Source organism: Leucoraja erinacea, chromosome 1 (genome assembly GCF_028641065.1).
Source record: "Leucoraja erinacea ecotype New England chromosome 1, Leri_hhj_1, whole genome shotgun sequence".
NCBI classification, from domain to species: Eukaryota; Metazoa; Chordata; class Chondrichthyes; order Rajiformes; family Rajidae; genus Leucoraja; species Leucoraja erinaceus.
In genome coordinates, this window is record NC_073377.1 from 111,727,967 (window position 1) to 111,751,017 (window position 23,051).

The 23,051-nt window shown below is 42.3% G+C and overlaps 1 protein-coding gene across 1 annotated transcript in view; it reads right to left on the reverse strand.

Moving 5' to 3' along the window:
• Positions 1–23,051, reverse strand: part of LOC129700803 (SWI/SNF-related matrix-associated actin-dependent regulator of chromatin subfamily A containing DEAD/H box 1-like) — an 84,382-nt gene that overhangs the window by 30,373 nt on the left and 30,958 nt on the right. The window contains exons 7-11 of the mRNA XM_055641507.1: positions 22,943–23,027; positions 20,404–20,807; positions 5,875–6,077; positions 1,567–1,657; positions 221–320 (exon numbers count right to left, since the gene is read on the reverse strand). Of these exons, the coding sequence (XP_055497482.1) occupies positions 221–320; positions 1,567–1,657; positions 5,875–6,077; positions 20,404–20,807; positions 22,943–23,027 (883 nt within the window). The remainder of the gene's footprint in view (positions 1–220; positions 321–1,566; positions 1,658–5,874; positions 6,078–20,403; positions 20,808–22,942; positions 23,028–23,051) is intronic.

Consider the following 23,051-nt stretch of genomic DNA (forward strand, 5'->3'; position numbering starts at 1 on the left):
GACGTACAGGTTTGTAGGTTAATAGGCTTTGATTAAAAAAAACTGTAAATTGTCCCTCGTGTGTAAGTGTACATGGTGATCACTGGTCGGCACAGATTCAGTGGGCCAAAGGGCCCGTTTCCACACTATATCACTAAAGTCTAAAGTTTCTAAAGACTATCGCGTTAAAAGGGGCAGAAATCATTGATGAGGCCATTGGTGGTGAGTTTTTAAACATTACCTAGGGTAGAGGCAGGTACAACGATAAGATGTGGTCCTTTATCCCCTTCTTGGTGCAGGTAGGCAAGGAATGAAATGGCTTGCACAGTTTTCCCCAAGCCCTGCATGAGAACAACAGTATGTGATTGAAACACAAAGCAACTACTCATTCAAAACGAAATGTTAGCTTCCAAAGTCGATTTTTATGCAAATCACTGAAATCTAGTACATTAATATTTACTATGTGCAAAACATTCTCAGGGTAAAGCTGTTACTAATTATTTGGAAACAATACACCTTAAATTTAAAATATCACAGTAATGCAGTGAGAGAAAAATAGAATCAAAGGGAAATGTTGTGGTTTTAATCCTCTGTTAGAATATTCTTTTGTAGCTTTTATAAATTAGTCAAGTGGTAAATAAACTTTGTAAACTCAGAACATAAATAAGGCTTAACCTGTTCCCAATGCCCATCCATAGGGACAAATTTAAATCCGATTTTGAAATTCATTTTATCTTCTGAAGAGTAGAATATAAATGGAAGCTGAGATGACATGTTGAGGTTGTAGAATGATAGGTGCAGTATTGAGCAATATATGCAAAAATGAGCCATACAGCACAAAAACGGGTCTTCAGCCCAATTGAATCATGTCAATCATCCTTTAAACTTTTCCTTAATAGACAGATTATTAAGTAGCCAGTAGACAGAAACCAATGAATTGTAGATCGTGTCTACAAAAAAGAGATTCAAAGTGCTGATAGACAAAAATACTGGAGAAACTCAGCGGGTGAGGCAGCATCTATGGAGCGAAGGAATAGGTTATGTTTTGGGTTGAGACTCTTCTTCTAACCCTACGCCTCTCTTCAAAGTGCTGGAGTAACTCTGCAGGTTTGACAGCATTTGTGCAGGTAATGTTTCGGATCAGGACCGTTTTATGGTTGGGACCGGTCTGAAGAAGGGCCCCAACACCAAACATCAGTATTCAATCCAATCAATTCAACCTATCCACCTTCGCTACCTGACCCACTGGGTTACTCCAACACTTTTGTGTCTTAGATTCTAATTTCTCCTCAACGCATAAATGGATTAGCAAAATCTTCAAATTGGGAAAACAAGAGTTTAGAGAATCAAGAGCGTTTTATTGTCATTTGTCCTGAAACGGAATAATGAAATTCTTACTTGCAGCAGCAGCGCAACAGATATGTAAACACAGTACTCTATAAACAGCATAATAAACAACTAAAATAGTTCAGTAACACACTAAGGAAAGGCAAAGAATATAGAGTTATTAGAATTGTGTCAGAGGATAAATAAATAGGGATTACCAAAGGTAGTTGAAAATCTTTATTTTAAATCAGTTATACTTACCATTTCATCTGCGAGTATACCATTCACCCTGTGCTTATGCAGCAAGGCCAACCAATTTAATCCAATTAATTGATATGGTTTAAGTTCCAAACTGTCGAAAAGAACACAGGAATTAGCATGTGAAGTATAAACAAAGAAAATTAACATCTTGCCCTCCAACACAACCAAACCTCAATTGATTTTAAGCACAAAGTTGATAGATTTTTGATTTTGAAAGGATTAAATAAAACAGGAAAAGTGACTGGGGAATTAAGGTCACAGGTCAGCTGTGATTTCACTGCAATGGTACATGCCCATGTTACACATTTTTCATCTAGGTACTATAATTTCTTAATTTGACACCGTATTTTACTACCTTCCCTATTATAGCAAATCAAGTGCAGTGAACAACAAGGCAGCCGTTTACTGCAACCAAAGGGATATGGCCTGATGTATTTATAGGTGGATCCATGAAATATTCAACATTAATACACAAACCAGCAACTTTACACAAAGATTAAAGAGCAATATGAACATATTAAATATTCAATGTTTAAAGTGTGGCTAAAAATGATATTTATTACATTCACAGTGGCGGTAGAGTTGCTGCTTTACAGCTCCAGAGACCTGTGTGTGATCCCGACTGCGGCTGCTGTCTTGTGCGGAGTTTGTACATTCCCCCAGGAACTGCATGGGGTTTCTACAGGTGCCCCGGTTTCCTATCACACTTCAAATATGTACAGGTTTGTAGGTTAATTAGCTTTGGTAAAATTGTAAAATTGTCCCTTGTGTGTAGGATAGTGCCATTCGGCCCTTCGAGCCTGCACCGCCATTCAATATGATCATGGCTGATCATCCAACTCAGTATCGTTGGTTCTCTCCATACCCCCTGATCCCTTTAGCACAAGCTCTAACTCCCTCTTAAATATAGGTGGCCGGAGGGCCTGATTCCAGAGATTCACGCTGTAAAGCTAAGGTCCCCAACATCGGGAGCAAGTGTAGGATAGTGCTAGCGTATCGGGTGATCGTTGGTTGGCACAAACTCGGTGGGCCGGAGGGCCTGATTCCACACTGTAAAGCTAAGGTCTAAGGAATTTACTCAATATCTATAAGGATGCGATGAACGGCTGGTTAGATGATGATCAGGGGAGGAAAAACCTCAAAGTTTCCTTCCATTATTAAGGCTAAGTACTCCCACAACAAGAAAACTTCAGGATTTACGAGAAAAAAAGATGTCTGAGAGCAAATGAATAAGCAAGTTCGGTATTCCGACTGCGCATGCCCAGGTCAAAGGTCACTATGCATAACATTGCTGGAAAGCAGCGGAGCAGTGAAGCAGTGGACCTTCATTTCTTCCTTTTTTTCCAGCTTTGATTATTCCAGGTAAGAAAATACTGCTTTCAAACTATGAAATAGTATTTATTGTTCCTTTGTTAACATCTAAGATTATTTTGTTGTTTTTATTGCTTTTTGCTTTGGAGAGTGAGCAAGATCGTGTTCGTCGGTGTCGGGCCCATTGAGTTGCCGCTGGGCGCCGTTCCCGTCCCCTCCCAGCCCGTCAGGAAGCGGGGTTGGGCTAGACTTGACACTTCTTCTCCATGCTAGCTGTGGGCCTGGGGCCGCTGGTGTCGTCGGTCACAGCCAGCGCGGAGAAGTAGCGCCAACCGCAGCTCAACTACCGCTGGGCCAACCGACAGCCCCGGACTGATGACACAAGCGGTCCCAGGCCCACATGCACAGTCGGAATACCGAACTCGCTTATTACAGAGCCGAACAGCAATAAGGCATGAGAAGCTTTAGTAAAAAGTAGGAATAAAATTGATTACAGAACCAAAAGTATTGAATCTACTTCCCAAAAACCCAGCAAGGAAGTGACAGTCACTTAGATGTGTAGATAAGCAGGTTATTATTTCCCACCTCTAAAAGCATCACCATAATTCTGTTCTGAATTATAGGCAGAGGAGTGAATATGGTTCAATTATCAAAAAAAATGTATGGAAAGACAATTCATGAAATTCTTCCCCATGACTGTAAAAGCACCAACATCCTCCAGAAGGCGATCTTGGATAACAGCTGAACAGAGTGGGATGAGAATGTTTATATTGTTATACCTTTTATATTTTTAAGATGTATTTACTTAAAGATATTTAAACTTTGATAACAGATTTAATAGCATAGTCCAGTACTATTTTGTTGATACACAGGTTTAATCTCACTATTAACTTTGTTTAGTTTCTATTTATACCGCATGGAAGCATTTCCTTTGGCCCAGGCCAATCATCGATCACTTGTTCACACTAGTTCAATGTTATCTCATTGTCTCACCCACTCCCCACATAATTAGGGGCAATGTACAGGGGATAATTAACCTACAACCCCCCCCCACATCTTAGCGATGCGGGAGAAAAACAAAGCAACCGGAGTAAATTCACAGGATCACGTTGAAGATGTGTAAACTCCACACTGATAGGCAGCAGCACTACCAGATGTGCCATTGTGCTGCACACGTGGAGTAACAGAGCTGTATGCAACATCATAAACTTGATTCCATGGGACACACTTCAAGTAGACCAAAAAATAGCCAAGGTCACGTTTAAACACACTGAGAATTCAGAGAGAAAATAAAAACTACAATGGGACCAGCTAGGCTTTCTCTCAATACTTTGGCTAATTACTTGACATTCATCAGCAATTTTTGTTTTCAGCCAATTAATTCCTTCATCTTATTAGTGTGACATTCTTTGGGACTCTGGCCTCACTTTGAAATATTAACTAGATTCAAATGTTTTATCTTGAAGGGAAATGGTTATAGGTTTTGTTCTAGTACTTCATGTAACAAGATATTTTCAGTGAGATTCACAAATTACAAAGTATAATATTTCTCCTTTCTTATATTCAGTAGCAGTTATTCTTTGCACAAATCCTCAGATTTATCCACATACCTCCATATCTAACATAATGTGAATATGTTAGTTTGTGTCCAAGATGGCTGTCGCAAGGGAGAGTGGACGCTGGCGCGCTTTAGCTGCCGCTGCTCTCTCTTCACATTGTGTTTTTGATTTTTTGTCTTTGGAGCGAATTCTGTCTTTAATTTGTGTATTGGTGATGTCCTTATTATTTATTTTACTCCGACTATATGTTTTTTCTCTCTTGTTAATTTTCTGTAAGGTGTCCTTGAGACTTTGAAAGGCGCCCGCAAATAAAATTTATTATTATTATTATTACCTCCAGATTCAGGGACAGTTTCTTCCCAGGTGTTATCAGGTAAATGAACTATCCTATCAACAAGAGTTCTGTGCTATTACCTACCTCATTGGAGACCGTTGGACTATCTCTAATCAGATTTTACCTTGCGCTAAACGTTATTCCCTTTATCATGCATCTGTACACTGCGGATGGTTTCATTGTGATCATGTATTGTCTTTCCGCTGACTGGTTAGCACGTAACAATAGCTCTTCACTACCTCTGTACACATGACAATAAACTAAACTAATTTCCTATACTAGTAGGTCCCAACAAAATAAAAATCAAATCGTACTTCCATTTGCTTTAGTTTATGCCACAAATTATCGTAATTTTATTTTCCTTTCCCATCCGGCAATCTAGAATATATCCAATATAAATTTAGTGTATGAATACATAACCTTACTATCCACTCCCTACAGGTTTACGGTAAATTACAAATTATAATCTTGGTCAGTTATCTGTTAATTCCTTGTGCAATTTCCCTAAGCTTGCAAAACCCCTAAAAATCAAAGAAAATTAGGATCAGTGGGTTTTAATTCACAAAAGTATGAATGCTCCAAACTATTTTGGTATTTCACTGGATATTTTCCTCTAAAATACGATATTGGTCATTATTTAAATTATTTCCAATCTTTATATCTAAAACTGTTAGCACACTTTAAAAGTAGTATCCTCTTCTACATTCTAAACTTGTTCACATATTTTTCTGTTTTTTTTAAATAATGGCTATAGCATCACCAATACAAATTTTGTGTGTAGCACCAAAACATAAATTAATGGCTTGATATGTCACGTGCTCAACTCTTTTCAACATTATTCCCACAAAAGAAAACTATGGCCGAAAGCATCTAACACCACAACTACTAATCATGTCACAGGAGAGACTTACAGAACCGGACATTGTTAAGTGGACATTAATAGACAAATTAATAATTACACAAACTGAATGAAATTCATTTTCATGTAGATTGAAAGGGACATAAATGCGCACTTTAAAAAAAGTGTGAAGGTTGTATATATATATATATATTAATAAAATATTTTATATTCATTATCTACAATTTTTCAAGCAATATATTTACCTTTTGTTAAGGATGTCTGGCTGTTCGATGGTTCTATGACTTCCCCCATCTTCTGTTATTTCTGTCACTTGCTTTTCTAACCTTTGGGAAATTTCTGCACACCTGTTCATCAGTAAAAGAACCACTGCCCGCTCCTTGATTACTGTTTTGCAGTTCCATATCAAGTCTTCAGACAAACCATGTGGCTTTTTAAACTTTTGAAACTGGAAGAAAAAAAAACCTAGTTGTTATCCACAGTATGGTTACCGTTGATATTTCTGCTGAAGCACACAAAAAAACATTTCCTCAAGTAGAAACAAGAAATTGCTGATGCTGGTTGATATCAAAGATAGACAAAAAGTGCTGGAGTAACTCAGTAGGTCAGGCAGCATCTTTGGAGAAAAAGGACGGGCGACATTTCGTGTTGTAAATATTCCCTTTGTCTGGGTGGTCTTTACATTCAGCATGAAAGAAGCTTTTCTTCGATTTTGTCATGACTATCAAAACTATGTTGATTTTGTATATGGTTGTTAAAAGTCTTTGTGATCATCAACACAGGGGACTCTTTCATTAACCAACATTGTACCATACCATACTTTTTTTTTCCACCTGCACTACAGCAGACACGAGTCTGTGATAATGTAGCATGTTCCATTTCAGAACGTTGTGGATCTCATTCCTATTGAGGCAGGAGAATAAGATAGAAATATATATATAAAAAATGTTGAGGTCTATGGGTCAGGAAGTCAAGGATCCAGTTGTATAGAGTGGGAGCTGCGCCTAGGTCCCAGAGTTTGGAGAGGCGCGTGGTTGTAATTAGGGCGTTGAAGGTGAAGTTAATAAAATAAGAAGGCCACAAAAGTGCTGAAGTAACTCAGCAGGGGAATCAACATCTCTGCAGAACATAGATAGATAATAGAAGGTAGACAAAAGTGCTGGAGAAACTCAGCGGGTTCTACAGCATCTATGGAGCCAAGGAAATAGGCAACGTTTCGGCCCGAACGTGTCGCTTTACCTCCCCCCTCGACTCCATTCAAGGACCCAAGCAGTCGTTCCAGGTGCGACAGAGGTTCACCTGCACCTCCTCCAACCTCATCTATTGCATCCGCTGCTCTAGATGTCAGCTTATCTACATCGGTAAGACCAAGGGTAGGCTTGGCGATCGTTTCGCCGAACATCTCCGCTCGGTCCTGATCTCCCTGTGGCTCAGCACTTCAACTCCCCCTCCCATTCCGAATCCGACCTTTCTGTCCTCCATTGCCAGAGTGAGACTCTTCTTCAGGGTCTCAACCCAAAGTGCCACCCATCCACGTTCTCCAGAGATACTGCTTGACCTGCTGAGTTATTTCAGCACTTTCTATTAACCAGCATCTGTAGTTCCTTGTTCCTTGCAACAATAGATATTTTAAGTTTTTAAGTGGAGAAAACAAATGGAATGTCAGTAGTAAGAGAGACTGAATGAAAAATGTAATGGTGATGCTGCTGCAGTATCCTGGTTACCTATGCATTCTGGAGAAGATATGGCCATGGTCAAGGTGATGGTGTCTGCTATGGACCTGTAATGGCAGTGGGTGAATTACAGTGGATCAAGGCTGTCTGGGACAGCAAGTTGACAAAATGCAGATGAAGACTGTCGGTAGCATGATACAAGTCATGCCAATATTGCTGCAGAACTAGAGCACTAAACTCTAGTTCATAACACAATGGCCTTGCATTCAGTTGATCATCCTGCTACTAATCTTTCTGATTAACCCAACTCTGAGCTGAATAGATTTTAGTTTCATCTAAAACAAAAGGTTCTTTGATCTGCAGCAATATTTCAATAGTTCCCCAAAGTGTTTTCAATTTCAGAAGCAAGCAATAGGTGAACATGTATGTACGTGCATACATACTACAAAACAGAACAAAAGCTGCAAAAAGCTAACCTATTTAGAGGAAAACAAGTGCAAACAAATTCAGTACCAAAATGGTTCTAATAAATTTGAATATATTTCCGTTTTGCTATGAAAGATTTTATTGGACAAAACAAACAATTTCACTAATACTTCCACACCCAGTTGACTATTTTCCTTCTTAGTCCTCAATCAATAGAGGTAATCTCACATAAAAATGGAACAATGTATATAATGTAACCTCCTAATATGTTTCAATGTGCATTGAAGAGAAGAGAAGAGGTGTAAGCCATTAAGAATAGCTTTTTTCTCTTTATTGCTGCTAAGATCGAGAATTTTCACGTGCCCTCACCATGACCTGAAACCAATCTATTAAGCATATAGAAGCCAGATTTTAGATAATGAACATCAAATGACAGTGATGGAAAAGCACTACACAATTGCCATAACATAGCACATTCTGCAAAGTTGAAGAGAAACGTCCACCCATCATAAGAAGATTGGTATGGGTGTTAAAAATGTAACACAAACCACCTTAATACAGAAGACAGACAAAACGTTGGAGTAACTCAGAGGGACAGGCAGCATTTCCAGATAGAACTGGACAAGTACGTGGTCCCTGCCTGCTTCAAAAAATCCATCATTGTACCGGTACCAAAAAATGCCTCCCCAGCCTGTCTGAATGACTACCGTCCAGTGGCCCTTACCTCGATAGTCATGAAATGCTGAGAGGCTGGTGAAGAAACACATCTGTGCTTTCCTCCCTCGCAACATGGACCCGTTACAGTTCGCATACCGTCCAAACAGATCCACAGACGATGCGGGCTCCCAGGTTTTGCACACCGCTCTCTCTCACCTTGACAGCCAGAAGGGGGGGCTACGTGAGGATGCTGTTCATAGATTTCAGTTCAGCCTTCAACACGATAGTCCCCATCAGACTGGCCGAGAAGCTACTGGAATTAGGGCTCAACACCCCCCTGTGTGCCTGGGCCCTGGACTTTCTCACCACCAGGCCCCAGGTAGTCACGATGAGAGGGAATACATCGAAGTCCCTCACCCTGAGCACAGGATCGCCCCAGGGTTGCGTCCTAAGCCCCCTACTGTACTCCCTGTACACACATGACTGTGTGGCCAGGTTCAGCTCCAACTTAATAATCAAGTTTGCTGATGACATTATGGTGGTGGGCCTGATCTCAGACAACGATGAGAAGGCCTACCGGGAGGAGCTGGGTGACCTAGCACTCTGGTGTCAGGACACCAGCCTCCTCTTGAACATCAAAAAAACTAAGGAGCTGAACGTGGGCTTTAGGAGGGCACATCATCCGAGGGCGTACACTCCATTGAAGATAAATGGGGATCCTGTGGACAGGGTGAGCTGTTTTAAATACCTGGGAGTCCACATCTCTGAGGGTATGACATGGACATCACACGCCGCAGCACTCGTGAGTAAGGCAAGGCAGCGCCTTTACCACCTCAGGCAATTGAGGAAATTCAGAGTGTCTCTGAGGATCCTCCAGTGCTTCTACTCAGCGGCTGTGCAAAGCATCTTGTCCGGAAATATTACCATCTGGTTTGGGAATTGCTCTGCCCAGGACAAGAAAGCTCTGCAGAGAGTAGTGCGTTCGGACGAACGCACTATGGGAACTTCACTCTCCCCCCTGCAGGAACTATACATCAGGAGGTGCAACTCCAGAGCCAATAAAATCATGGGAGACCCCTTCCATCCCTGCAACGGACTGTTCCAGCTGCTACGGTCAGGCAAACGCCTCCGTTGTCATGCTGTGAGAACGGAGAGGTTGAGAAGGAGTTTCTTCCCAGAGGCCATTAGGATTGTAAACTCCTATCTCACTAGGGACTAACTTTACTGAACCTTTTTCCTTCCGCCCACAATATTTAATATGTAAAAGAATATGTGATTCTGTTTGTAGTTTGTTTGGTTGTTTGTTTGTTTGTCTTTTTGCACAAAGTCCGCGAGCATTGCCACTTTTCATTTCACTGCACATCTCGTATATGTATGTGACGAATAAACTTGACTTGACTAGAAGGAATGGGTGACGTTTCAGGTCAAGACTCAGTTCCACATTAATACAATTGTCTTTACTGCTGACCGTATTGGTCTTAATTTGCAAATACCTATTTCACTGTGGTTGAGGCGAGATGTTCATGGATTTACACACATAAAAATGTATCTTTGTGTTGCGATCAGAGCATATTTGTAAGTTCCTGCAATTAACTCAGAGCTGGCACAAGCATAACCTATTGCATTACCCCTCTCTTTCAAAAGGTATAACAATTCTGCAAAGTGATGGATTTTCCAACCATTAGGAAACTGCACCTCCTCTCAGCAGGGACTAGCTGTCACGTGGAATGACCAATTGACTATTTTATGTGTGGTAATTTGAAGGAAGACAATTCATTGAATCATTGTACATGGTTTGAGCTGGGCTTACCATAAGCAAGGTACTCAATCCAAATGTGAATAAGGAAACACAAGACATTTTAGATGCCGGAATCTTGAACAAAACATAAGGTGCTGGGGGAACTCAGCAGGTCAGGCAGAATCCGTGCAGGGAATGGACAGACAATGTTTCGGGTCACGATCCTTGATGAAGGATCCTGACCAGAACATTCCTCCATGAAAGTATAATCTTCCATAGTGCAGGTGAGTTTCTTGCAAAAATGGATTGAGGCTCATTTCTTGGGTAGAGTAATTTAGAAGCTATTCCTGATCTCACTTTATGTCAACAATAGGTACAGCAAAAAATGCAATATTATAGTGGTAATTAAGAGAAAGCAAACCAGTACTATCAAATTTCAACTTCTTGCTGATACACTACAAATGATCAACTTGGTTATTCTAAAAGTTCAAAAGAGATAATTAACAAAAGGTTAATCAAATTAATATTGTGTGCAGCATCATCGACAATAGACAATAGGTGCAGGAGTAGGCCATTTGGCCCTTCGAGCCAGCACCACCATTCAATGTGATCATGGCTGATCATCCACAATCATTACACCTTTCCTGCCTTCTCCCCATATCTTTAGGAGCTCTAACTCTCTCTTGAAAGCATCCAGAGAACCGGCCTCCACCCCCTTCTGAGGTAGAGAATTCCATAGGCTCACAACTCTCTCCGTGAAAAAGTGTTTCCTCATCTCTGTTCTAAATTGCTTATCCCTTATTCTTAAACAGTGGCCCCTGGTTCTGGACTCCTCCAACATTGGGAACATGTTTCCTGCCTCTAGTGTGTCCAAACCCCTAATAATCTTATATGTTTCAATAAGATCCCCTCTCATCTTTCTAAATTCCAAAGTATACAGGCCCACCCGCTCCATTGAATTGAATTGAATTTCCTTTATTGTCATTCAGACCTTACGGTCTGAACGAAATTTCGTGCCTGCAGTCATACATACAATGATACAATAATAACAACAATAAACACAAATTAACTTCCACCACAGTGAGTCCTCCAAACACCTCACTGTGGTGGAGGCAAAAATCTTAGGGTTGCAGTCTCTCCCTCTGCTTCCTCTGCGCTGAGGCGATTCCCCACCGGGCGATGGTACAAACAGTCCCGCAGCTCACCGAACCCCGCGAACGGGCCGGTTCAAACACTGCGGCCCGGGGTGGTCGAAGCCGCCGCACCTCCAGTCCAGCACACGCAGCCGCTGGCCCGCGGCTGAACCCAGGACTCTGGACACCGCTGCCAGAACGTCATCCCAGCCACCGGAGCACCGTCCCAGCCCCCGGACCGGATCGCCCTCACGTGAGTACCGTTCCACCCTCGGGCTGGGCCACTCCGACGGGAGTGCCGTTCCTCCCTCGGGCTGGGCCACTCCGACGGGAGTGCCGTTCCTCCCTCGGGCTGGGCCAGGAGTGCCGTTCCTCCCTCGGGCTGGGCCACTCCAGCGGGAGTGCCGTTCCTCCCTCGGGCTGGGCCACTCCAGCGGGAGTGCCATTCCTCCCTCGGGCTGGGCCACTCCAGCGGGAGTGCCGTTCCACCCTCAGGCTGGGCCACTCCAGCGGGAGTGCCGTTCCACCCTCCGGCTGGGCCACTCCAGCGGGAGTGCCGTTCCTCCCTCGGGCTGGGCCACTCCAGCGGGAGTGCCGTTCCACCCTCGGGCTGGGCCACTCCAGCGGGAGTGCCGTTCCTCCCTCAGGCTGGGCCACTCCAGCCTCTCACCATGCTGCTCTCACGGGAGCACCGTTCCATCCCGGGCTGGGCCGGGAACGAGCCCAGGACGAGTCCTGTCAGCTGCCTCCAGAGTCCCGAGGTCGCCGGCTCCGCTAGGCCTCAGTGTAGACGGAGGCAAAGAAGGGGGATACGACAAAAGGTCGTATTCCCCCGAAGGGAGTGACAGCAGCCCCCGTTTCAACCCCCACCCCCCTCCCCACATAAACACAGCCTAAAAACCAAAAACATAACTAGACAAAAACGAAAAAAAACAATACAAAAAAGTAAAAACCAACGGACTGCAGGCGAGCCGCTGCTGCCAGGGCAGCGCCGCCACTTCCGGAAAATTTCATGCCATTCTGAAAGGGATCCGTTACTCCCTACTCTTTGTTTCTTGTCTGCCAACCAATTTTCTATCCATGTCAGCACCCTACCCCCAATACCACATGCTCTAATTTTGCCCACTAATCTCCTATGTGGGACCTTATCAAATGCTTTCTGATAGTCCAGGTACACTACATCATTTGATTTGCTTCACATTAACACCATTACCCTTAGTCTGCTAAATTTGAACTTGCATTAAGGTGATTTAGTAAAAAAAAGGTAACAACCCAAGCATTTCAGGAGATAATCATAGCATAAGTCTAGTTTGAATATGCATGTCAAAAACATTCAACATGTGATCAATGCTGTTGAATGGCCGTGATCAAGCATTCCTGGGCACACAAATTACGGAGGATCTCTCCTGGACTACAAACACCACCATAGCAGTCAAGAAGGCCCAGCAGCGACTCTACTTTCTGAGGATCCTCAGGAAAAACAACCTGGAGGAGAAGCTGCTGGTATCCTTCTACCGCTGCTCCATTGAGAGTGTACTGGCGTACTGTATAACCACATGGTATGCCAGCTGCTCTGCAGCGGACAGGAGAGCCCTTCAAAGGGTCATCAACACCGCACAAAAAATCACTGGCTGCCCACTGCCCTCCCTGAAGGACATCTTCAGCTCTCGCTGCCTTGGCAGGGCAGCCAACATCCTGAAGGACCCTTCCCACCCTGGACACAAACTGTTCCACCTGCTGCCCTCTGGCAGACGGTACAGGTCTTTCAAAACTCGCACAAACAGACTCAGAGACAGCTTCTACCCCATAGCCATACGTGAACCTAACAATGCAAAATAAGAAATAACACTCATTCAACTGAATGGTTCTTACTCACAAGCACCTTAAAATCATCCTGAATGTACTTAACCATTTGCACTACTATATAACTGTATATAACTGTACAATACCGAATACCTCATAATGGCAAATTAGTGGCAAAAACTATCTGTAATTTTTTTAATATGTATATATTTTTACCTTTTCTTATATATTTAAAATTGTTCTTGTGAATCGCACCGTTGGATTGACTTTTAAATTTCGTTGTACCATGTGCAATGACAATAAAGAGATTCATTCATTCATTCCATCCACTGCCATTTCAATTATGAGGTAATTGTTAGAGCTGTTGGCTCAGAGTGCCAGAGGTTTGATCCTAACCTATTGTACTGTCTGTGTAGAGTTTGCATGTTCTCTCTGTTACTGCACGAGTTTCCTCTGGGTGCTCCGGTTTCCTCCCACATCCCAAAGAGGTGCAGATTTGTAGATTAATTACCCTCTATAAATTGCTCCAAGTGTGTAGGGAGTGGGTGCGAAAATGGAATAGCAGATCTAATGTTAACGGGTGATCGATGATCAGCGTGGATTCAATGGGCAGAAGGGGCTGTTCCATGCTACATTTGCACTTGTGCTTCATGGCATGTGGAAAGCATCCAAATTACAGTGCTGATCACAGTAGTTCAAACAGAAAACATGTTAATATTTAGAGAATTATACAGAATATAACAATTCTACAGCAACAGAGGGCAAGTTGTCACAAAAGATGAAATCCTTCAGTGGTGATAAGATGACCATATTTAAAGAGACAATGTAAAAAACAGTCCTTGGTATCCTTCACAGTACAGTACTGTGAAGCACAGTATCCTTCACAGTACAGCGGTAGACTTGCTGCCTGACAGGGCCAGAGACCCAGGTTTGATCCTGACTACTTGTGCTGCCTGTGCGGAGTAACCACATGCGTTTTCTCCAGGTGCACCGGATCCCTCCCACACTCCAAAGACATACGTTTGTAGGTTAATTGGCTAGATTTAATTAGTTTGCAGCTGAAAATAACTTTTGAGGATTTTAAAATTTCAGAGAAAGTTTTCCTTAAGGTGAAGGTTATATACAATGACCGATGTGAAGATGAGATGATGTAGTTGTAATGTAGAAACATCTGCATTCTGCTTGAGATGAAGAGGCTGTCTCCAAGGTTATGAAACCTGCTGAGATATCCATGATGACAATGTAAATTACACTTAAGAATCAAAAGGAGATCATCGTGGATTATGAGGGACAAAATTGATAGCTCGGTGCACAAGAATCTTGCAGCAGAAATGTCATCATCCAGCAAGTATATGAACAGTATTGTCCCACACGATTACTCTTATTATTCGGAAGTAGTTATTGCTGGCAGGACTGAATTTGTCCACCAACTGCCTGCTTATTTCAGGGGCAATTAGCAGTCAAGCACACAAAAGGACACAAAGTGCTGGAATAACTTAGCAGGTCAGGCTGCATCTATGGACAACATGGATAGGTGATGTTTCAGGTCGGGACCCATCTTCAGTCTGACCCATCTCGAGAGATGCGGCCTGACCTGCCGAGTTACTCCAGCATTTTGTGTCCTTTTGTCTATTAACCAGCATCTTTGTTTCTAGCCATCAAGTGTATGGGCCCAAAAAGGCATTGGGCAGATTTCCTTTTGCAATGGACATTACTAAACCAGCTGGCTTTTTATTAATAATCAGGTTTCCTGACAACTGGTATTAGCTTTTCAATTCAGATTTAATAAATTAGTTGCAGTGAAGTTTTAAAATTAGGTCATTGGATCATTGGTCCAGGGTTCTGGATATTAACGCACTAACATAATTACCCTAAACATAATTTCCTGTAATTTATTTCAAAACAGATTTGATTAAATGCTTTAAAATTCACAAAATAATTAAAAACACACGCTTCCTATTGAAGAAAACATGCACCAGTTTAAAATGCACCGGCTGCAATTATAGCTACAGCCCAACTTTGTTTTCCCCACTAGAACTCCACTAGCCTTCTCTGGCAACTTGCCTCCCTAGCTAGTTAATGGCATGCTTACGGGTGAAGCACAATGGCCCCAAGCAAACTAGTAAAGCAAACATTTGCTCTGCCTTCCTAAATTTTATATTATCTCATATACAGTCTACATGGCATTTGAATAAAATCAGTTAACAGGGGCAGTCTACCAGCTGTGCCACTGTGCTGCCGCCTAACACTGGCAGAGAGGATCAGTCCTGCCATTTGAAAGTGGTGGTGATGGGAGATGATAGTCACCGTGGAATGCTGAAAGGAGAGGCAAAAACATTTCTGGTTGTGCCATCTCACGAGAGATCACAGACACGCAGAGAGAGATTTATTAAAAGCGGAGGCTGGTAATTGAAAAATGCAAATGAGAGTTTTCTGCTGGTCAAAAAGTTGCAACTGCCATGGATGATTAGTAAACATACATGCCATGTGGGTAGAAAATGAATTAATGACATTTAAATTTTTAAATAAGTGACCGTATGCCATAACAATGCGTACCATCACTAAAAAAAAGTCACTGAATCCTACTTTGATTTTGCGAGGGTGGGAAAGGGATACGTACAACTACATAAACCGGTCTGTCACCCATCATGAAATCTTTGAGAAAATAGAATGACAATCACTTAAGGATTTTTCATAACTGGTTATTAGAAAAGATGTAGAAAAGAACCTGGGAGGACAGAATTAAATCCATCAGAAGCAGTATAATGGCAGTGCAACATAGTTGGTTTGATCGGGGTTCCATTGCCAAGGTCAGGATTATTTTAACGTGTTGAAAAGCTTTAAACATAACATCGGATGGAACACTTCCCATTTCCCTGGATGAGCACAGCACCAATGACTACCCCGGAAGCTCAGCAAAAAGCTGGGCAAAACAGCCCACATCGGCACTAAAATCATTCATTCCCTCCAACCCCAATGCACAGTGTACACTATTCACAAAATGTAATACGTGATGAGCATTAGCAAATTTACAACTCTACAGACAAGGATAAAGGGAGTAAATGCATGGGAAATTGCTGGTTTCCTTCCAACTACACACCATCCAGTTTCCTTATCTGGTTCACCAACATAGAGCTCTTCAAGATAGTGGATTCAGGGGATATGGGGAGAAGGCAGGAACGGGGTACTGACTGTGGATGATCAGTCATGATCACATTGAATGGTGGTGCTGGCTCAAAGGTCCGAGTGGCTACTCCTGCACCTATTGTCTATTCTTCAGGAAAAGAGATCTGCTCCCTTTCTCTTCTCAGGTTTACCAAGATCATCAATGTACAGGGGCTATTTGTGGGCAGCATGGTATTGCCTCACACCACCAGCGACCTAGGTTCGATCCCGACTGCGGATGCTGTATGTATAGTTTGTACCTTCTCCCTGCAATCGCATGGGTTTTCTCCGGATGCTCCAGTTTTCTCCCACACTCCAAAGACGTACAGGTTTGTTGCTTAATTTGGCTTTGGCAAAAATTGTAAATTGTCCCCAGTGTGTAGGATAGTGCTGGAGTACGGATATCACTGGTCGGCATAGACTCTGTGGGCTGAAGGGCCTGTTTTTGCACTGTATCTGCAAACTAAACCAACCATTTAGAGATAGGCAGTAAACAGCCACTTGTCAATCAATGTAGTACAATCCAAATGAAATAATGCGTATTAACTCACAACTGCTGCGTGTACATTCTCAATTTCCACATATTATTTACAACATTTAAAATACTGCACATTGATAACCTAAACCTTAGAATCTTTTAAGTTTTATACCATTCCATCCTAATTTCAGGTGTTTGAATTCCATTTCTGTTAGATGGACAAATTAAATAAGATACTCAAACCATGTCAAACAAGCGCAAAGTAAGATGATAGAGCTTCCAAGTTTTGTCAGAGCATATTCTAGTACAGGTGCACAACCTTTTATCCGGTGTTCCAGAAACCGAAAAACTCCGAAAACAGGCCATTTTTTCCAGGATGTCGTCTGCACATGAAAGCTGGCGTTTGGCGCCAAACTTGACCCGAAACGACTCACGGTCAACCCAGGTCTGTACTACTGTAGCGGCTGCCTCCTCCCCGGAGACTGGGGAGACACATAAACATCTGTAAATCATTGCTTAAATGTTAGTCAGTTAGTTTGGAGGGCTTTTATGTGAAGGGGGGTTGAAGGGGTAAACTTTAATTCTTAGTCCCCTACCTGGACGGAGAGGCGGGGAGCGGTCAATGCCTTACCGGGTCGCCGTGCAGTAAGCTCCGCAGCGCTTTTGGCGCCAACTCCCAGCTGGGGCTGCGGGCGGCGCCGGTTGTAGCTCCGACCCCGGAAACTCTACCCCTGGCTGCGAGGCGCTCCAAATCCAGCGCCGCCCGCGGCCGGACGCCCCCCACCCCAGCTCCGCAAATGTTGGGAGTCGGCGGCGTTGCAGCGCTGGGATACCAGCGGGAAGCGGGCAATGCCTTACCGGGTCGCTGTGCGGTAAGCTCCAGGGCGCGGAGGCCGCCTTCTCCCAACATTCGCGGAGCTGGGGCTGCGGGCGTCCAACCGCGGGCGGCGCTGGATTTGGAGCGCCTCGCAGCCAGGGGTAGAGTTGCCGGGGTCGGAGCTACAACCGGCGCCGCCCACGGCCGGACGGAGCCCCCAGCTCCACGATGTTGGGAATCGCCGACCAGGTAGGGGACTAAGAATTAAAGTTTCCCCCTTCACCCACCCACCCCACCACATAAAATCCCTCCAAACTAACTGACTAACATTTATGCAATGATTTACAATGATTCTCCCGGTCTCCGGGGAGGAGGCAGCCGCTCCAGACTTTTCAAGCCACTCGCGCTTCCTACCTAATCTACGCTAAAAATCTTCCATTCGGAAATCCGAAAATGTCCGAAATCCGACAAGTGTCTGGTCCCAAGGCTTTCGGATAAAAGGTTGTGCACCTGTACCTGAAAATCAGTATTTTGCTGAGGAAATCTCTATTTTTACGCGGTCATACGCATGTAAGAGTACAAGAATACATAACTTTGCCACCAATTGATATCTTCTATGCACCTTGCTTGACAGTGCATTCATTGCCATAGCTTTGTATACTGCTGCTTGAACGGCTGCTCCCTGCTTTTAGCACCAGATTATGCAGAAGCCATTTTGGAAGCCTCCCTCTCCCTCCTTCCTCTCTCCCTCCCCCTCCCTTCCTCCCCCCCTCACACCCCCTCCCTCTCTCCTTCCCCTTTCCCTCCTTCTTTCTTCCTCTCTCTCTCCTTCCCTTTCTCTCCACCCCTCCCTCTCTCCCCTTGAGCCCACCCACCATTCTGTAAAATCAAGGCCAATCCCAACGTAACTGCAATCCCACTGGTAACCTTTCACCACTCGGCTTATCCAGAATTCTACCACTGCCTGAAAAATAATCAAAAGCTCAAAGAGAATTCCAAAGACACATTGTTATACGAGAATTTTCCTAAACGGTCTGTGACCCATAGCGCTATGTGTAAAGCCCATAGCGCTCCAGCCGGTAGCACTATATTTAGATCCCATAGCGCTCTTTGTTTAAATTCCCACGCGTTAAACTGACAGCGCTCTGTTTAAACCTGGAGAGAAGGAATGGGTGACGTTTCTGGTCGAGACCCTTCTTCAGACTGAACTGAACTCCGTGTTTAACAACACAAAATCGCACATCAGTATTCTTATCGCATTTCCTTACAAAATACGGAAAATCCGTAATACTTGGCAGCTCTGAGATGAGCAAAACACAATGTGCTGGTGGAATTCAGTGGATCAGGCAACATCTGGGGTGGGAATGGACTGGTGTTGTTTCAGGTCAGGACCCTTCTTCAGAATGAATTGCAGATGCTGGAATCTTGTGCAAAACACTAAGTGCCGGAGGAACTCAGCAGGTCCTTACCGAAAATGCCACCTGTCCTTTCTCTGTTGCCTGTTCTGCAGGCCAACAACTAAGCGCTAAGCAACAATCACATCAAGTTACACGAGGCGCGCTGCAACAGTCTTACTAAAAGTCGAGGGAGGCTACGAACAGTACATTTGGAAATGGAGCAGAACTGATAAAGATTTTTAAATGGGCCATCTACAGTTTTGAAACCACCCCAGAGAAAGAAGTTGAGTGGAAACACGTCTGAAAAGGAGCTGTTTGATTTGCATATAATTTGTACTCAGAGATTAAGGCACATTTTCGATTGAAAAGCTACAGAAGTACATTGAATGTTTGCTATGTCATACAGCAGGAGAAGTGCAAACACTGGCCATTTTATAATAAAGTAGTAATCATAAAAAAATAAGGATAATTTAACGTCTGCAAAAAGTAAAACTATAGTTGAGCTCACGATCTTCATGTCAAACGCATTACAGTACGCTTTTAATTATTTGGTTGCATATTACAGCATTCTTTTACTTTTACATTCCCTGAGAAGGACTTTTTAAAAATCTACTTCAAATTAATGGCCAAACTGCAATCTCAAGGCAAAATGGTTACTCACCATTGAAACGCTATCCTCTGAAGGAAAATCTATTTTTTAGGTGGTTTTACAAAACGTTTTTAAGATGTACACTACGATCCAAGTAAAAGATGCAAAGGGATTGAAATAAAACCCTTTGTTATCGAATAATAAAACCAATAATGTTCAAACAGAGCAAGAACCTCTCCGCCAAGATGTGCCCAAACAAACTAGAATGCATCTCAAGCCATGTTGCTGCTCAAAGGAGCTTTCTATTCATTTGAAACTGTTAAAATAATGAGCTATTATAATGTTCCATTATTTTTTAAGCTAAAACAGCAAGAATTAGCTGATGTGCCCCAAACCTAAATACGAGTTCCTTTACCTAGTTCAGTCACAGATGAAGGTTCTACACCAGCAGAATGAGTGACAGAATTACCAGTCAATCTGATAGAATTTAAGGAAAACCCTTCCTATTTATTATTTAAAGTATGATCATATGACTCTTATTTCAAATGCTATTGGTTCAGAATGATCTTACTGTCCGAATCTAATCATAGAACATAGACCAAAATCAGCACAGGAACAGGTCCTTCGGCCCACAATGTCTGTGCCTATCTCTTTCATTCGCTTCATATCCATGTGTCTATCTAAGCCCCTCTTCCATGGCACAATGGTATCTGCTTCCAATGACCTGGCATCGCGTTCATGGAACCCACCACCCACTCTGAAAAAAAGTGTCATGCGCATCTCTTTAAACTTTGCCCCTCTCACCTTAATCACAAGAGGTCCCCCAGTAAAGAGCAATATGCACAATAAATGCGTCCTATGCAATGTTTTTCAAGTTATAAAAATACATTTGTCTTACCAGTGCCTCCCAACTGTTAAAAGGCCTGAGTTCAATAATCTTCTGAGCCTTTTTCAAAGAACATTGAGGTATGAGGTAAAGTTCATCCACGGTAGCATCCTGCAGGAAACTGACAATTTTAGTCCTGTATTCATCTTCAACCTCTTCACCCTCACTGCTGTAGTTTTCATCAAGGGAGCTATCACCACCAGAATTAATCGATTCCACATCAGAATCACTACTGTCCCTCCGAACTATTCTGCTAGCTTTTTGTCCTTTGTGATGCTTTTTAATTTTATTGTTCTGTTCTTTTTTTGATCCAGTTGGTTTTGACTGCACTGATATCTTTTTTGGCTGTGTTTTAAAATTCGAGATGGCAACTTTTCCATTTACGTTTTCTGGTTCTGGCTCACAAGGCACTTCATCTACAAATATAAAAAAATACGTTTCAGTTAAAGTGGAGAGAAAGCTTAAATTTAAACAAAAGATCATCTCTTAAGTTTTAACTAATAAATTCTTAATACAGAGTACTAGATTATTGCACTATGAACCAAGATAAAGATGTCAATGTCATTAAATTGTTAAGCTGAGAGGTTTAAAAGAAATAAACGTTTTATAAAAGTAATAGACTAGAAATAAAGAACTGCAGATGCTGGTTAATACATAAAAGGACACAAAGTGCTAAAATAGCTCAGCGGATCAGGCAGAATCCCTGGAGATCCATGTTCTCCAGGGATGCTGCCTGACCTGCCGAGTAACCTCAGCACTTTTTGTCCTTGAGAGTAATAGGCTATTTGTCCATACAGGCTTGCACCATCATTCACTGAGGCCATGACTGATCATTCCCTTCAGTACCCTGTTCCAGCTTTCACCCATATCCCATGATCCCTTTAACGTTCAGATATACGTCTATCTTTTTCTAGAGTATGACGTCCTCCACTGCCTTCTAGGATATAAAATTAATTCACTACGCTCAGGTGAATTTCTCCCCATCAGTTCTAAATTATATACCCCTTATGCTGATGCTGTTATCTCTGGTCCTGTAGTATTCAGCCATCAGAAACTTCTTCCCTGCATCTAGTTTAGTTTATTGTCACGTGCATGCTGACCAGTCAGCGGAAAGCCTACACACGATTACAATCGAGCCATTCACAGTGTACAGATACATGATAAAGGGAATAACGTGAATAATGTTTAGTACAAGATAAAGTCAGTAAAGTCCAATCAAAGATTATCTGAGGGTCGTTTGTGTGATGGTCTGGGTTCTATCCACAATTCTCTGCAATTTATTACAGTCTTGGATGGAGCTGTTCCCAAATCAGCTCCAGTAAGTCAAGCCAGTAATTTTTTTTTACAGTTTTACAGATCCCCTTATTTTTCAGTGAATATATATTTCGTACGCTCTGCAAACATTACATTTTGGCATCCTAATCACTGATTGATATTGTGAAGGCCATTGATCACTGCAATGCCCACTGGTCACAGCTTATCAAATGGGAAGTCGTTTGTTGGGTTTGGAGGATTTGTCAGCCTTTAAGCTTTATTGATTACTATTTGTTTAGCGATCCCAATTTCCTTCAATTTATTCTTTTGCTGACCACGCAACATCTTACGGAGGCAGATCTAAACAATGCATTTCATTTCATTTTCTACATTTATTTGTTCCCAATTACTATTTCCATTTTTCTGACCATTGAGGACATGTCTTCAAAAACTTCACTTATTTATCGAACCACTTGTGGTCTGTTTTAATGTCCGCTACAAGCTTACATCCATACTCTATCTTTCCCCTTTTAATCAACCTTGCTGATTTTAAACAGTTCCTCATCCTCAGGCTTGCTACTTTTTCAGTATTAATTCATTTAAACTTGTTCTGTAAAAGAGTTTCAGCACGCTAAGATATACAATATGAATACAAGAATATGTGCACACATCCATATGTATTAGAAACTGGATGCAAGCTAGAATGTCACATTTATTATGAGCCAGAGCTATGACAATTCTAACCTTTTATTTAACTTTTTTTTTTTAAAGTTAACCTTTTATTTAAGTTAACACTTAAGTTGTGGAACTGTTAAGGGAGTAATTAATTTTAGTGAGCAATGTCACTTCTGACGACATGAAGATTTATAAAAAAAATTAAAAACATGAAGAATTACAACAATAAACAAAATATATTGGACCAGGTGGATGGAGAATATTTTCCCTAGGTTAGGGAAATGAAGAACTAGAGTGCACAGGTTTAAGGGGAGAGGGAATGTTGTGCATTATCAAATTAAAGTTAACCTCTATCTCCCAAAACATACACGCAACAACCCAGAGCACACTGTGCTTTGTGCACTTGATAGTAATTTGCCCAAAACTAATTTACTTGAGAAAAATGTACTCCGCCTTAGATCACCTGTGAATCTCTGACTCGCCTCAGCACTAAATACTGCAATATTTACTGCTTGAAACTGTGGAAGAAAATATTCTAAGTTTGCATATTTCCCTTGACAAGCTTTTTTTTGAAAGCCCTTTCAAGCTTTGACTTTAAACAAAAGAACAAAATAGAGATAACCTGAATCTTCATTGGCAAACACCTGCAAGGCTTCCAAGGCCTCCCAGTAGGACCAGTCATGTTCTTCCAAGACCTCCCTAAGCTCCTAATAAAGAAAATAATGAAATGC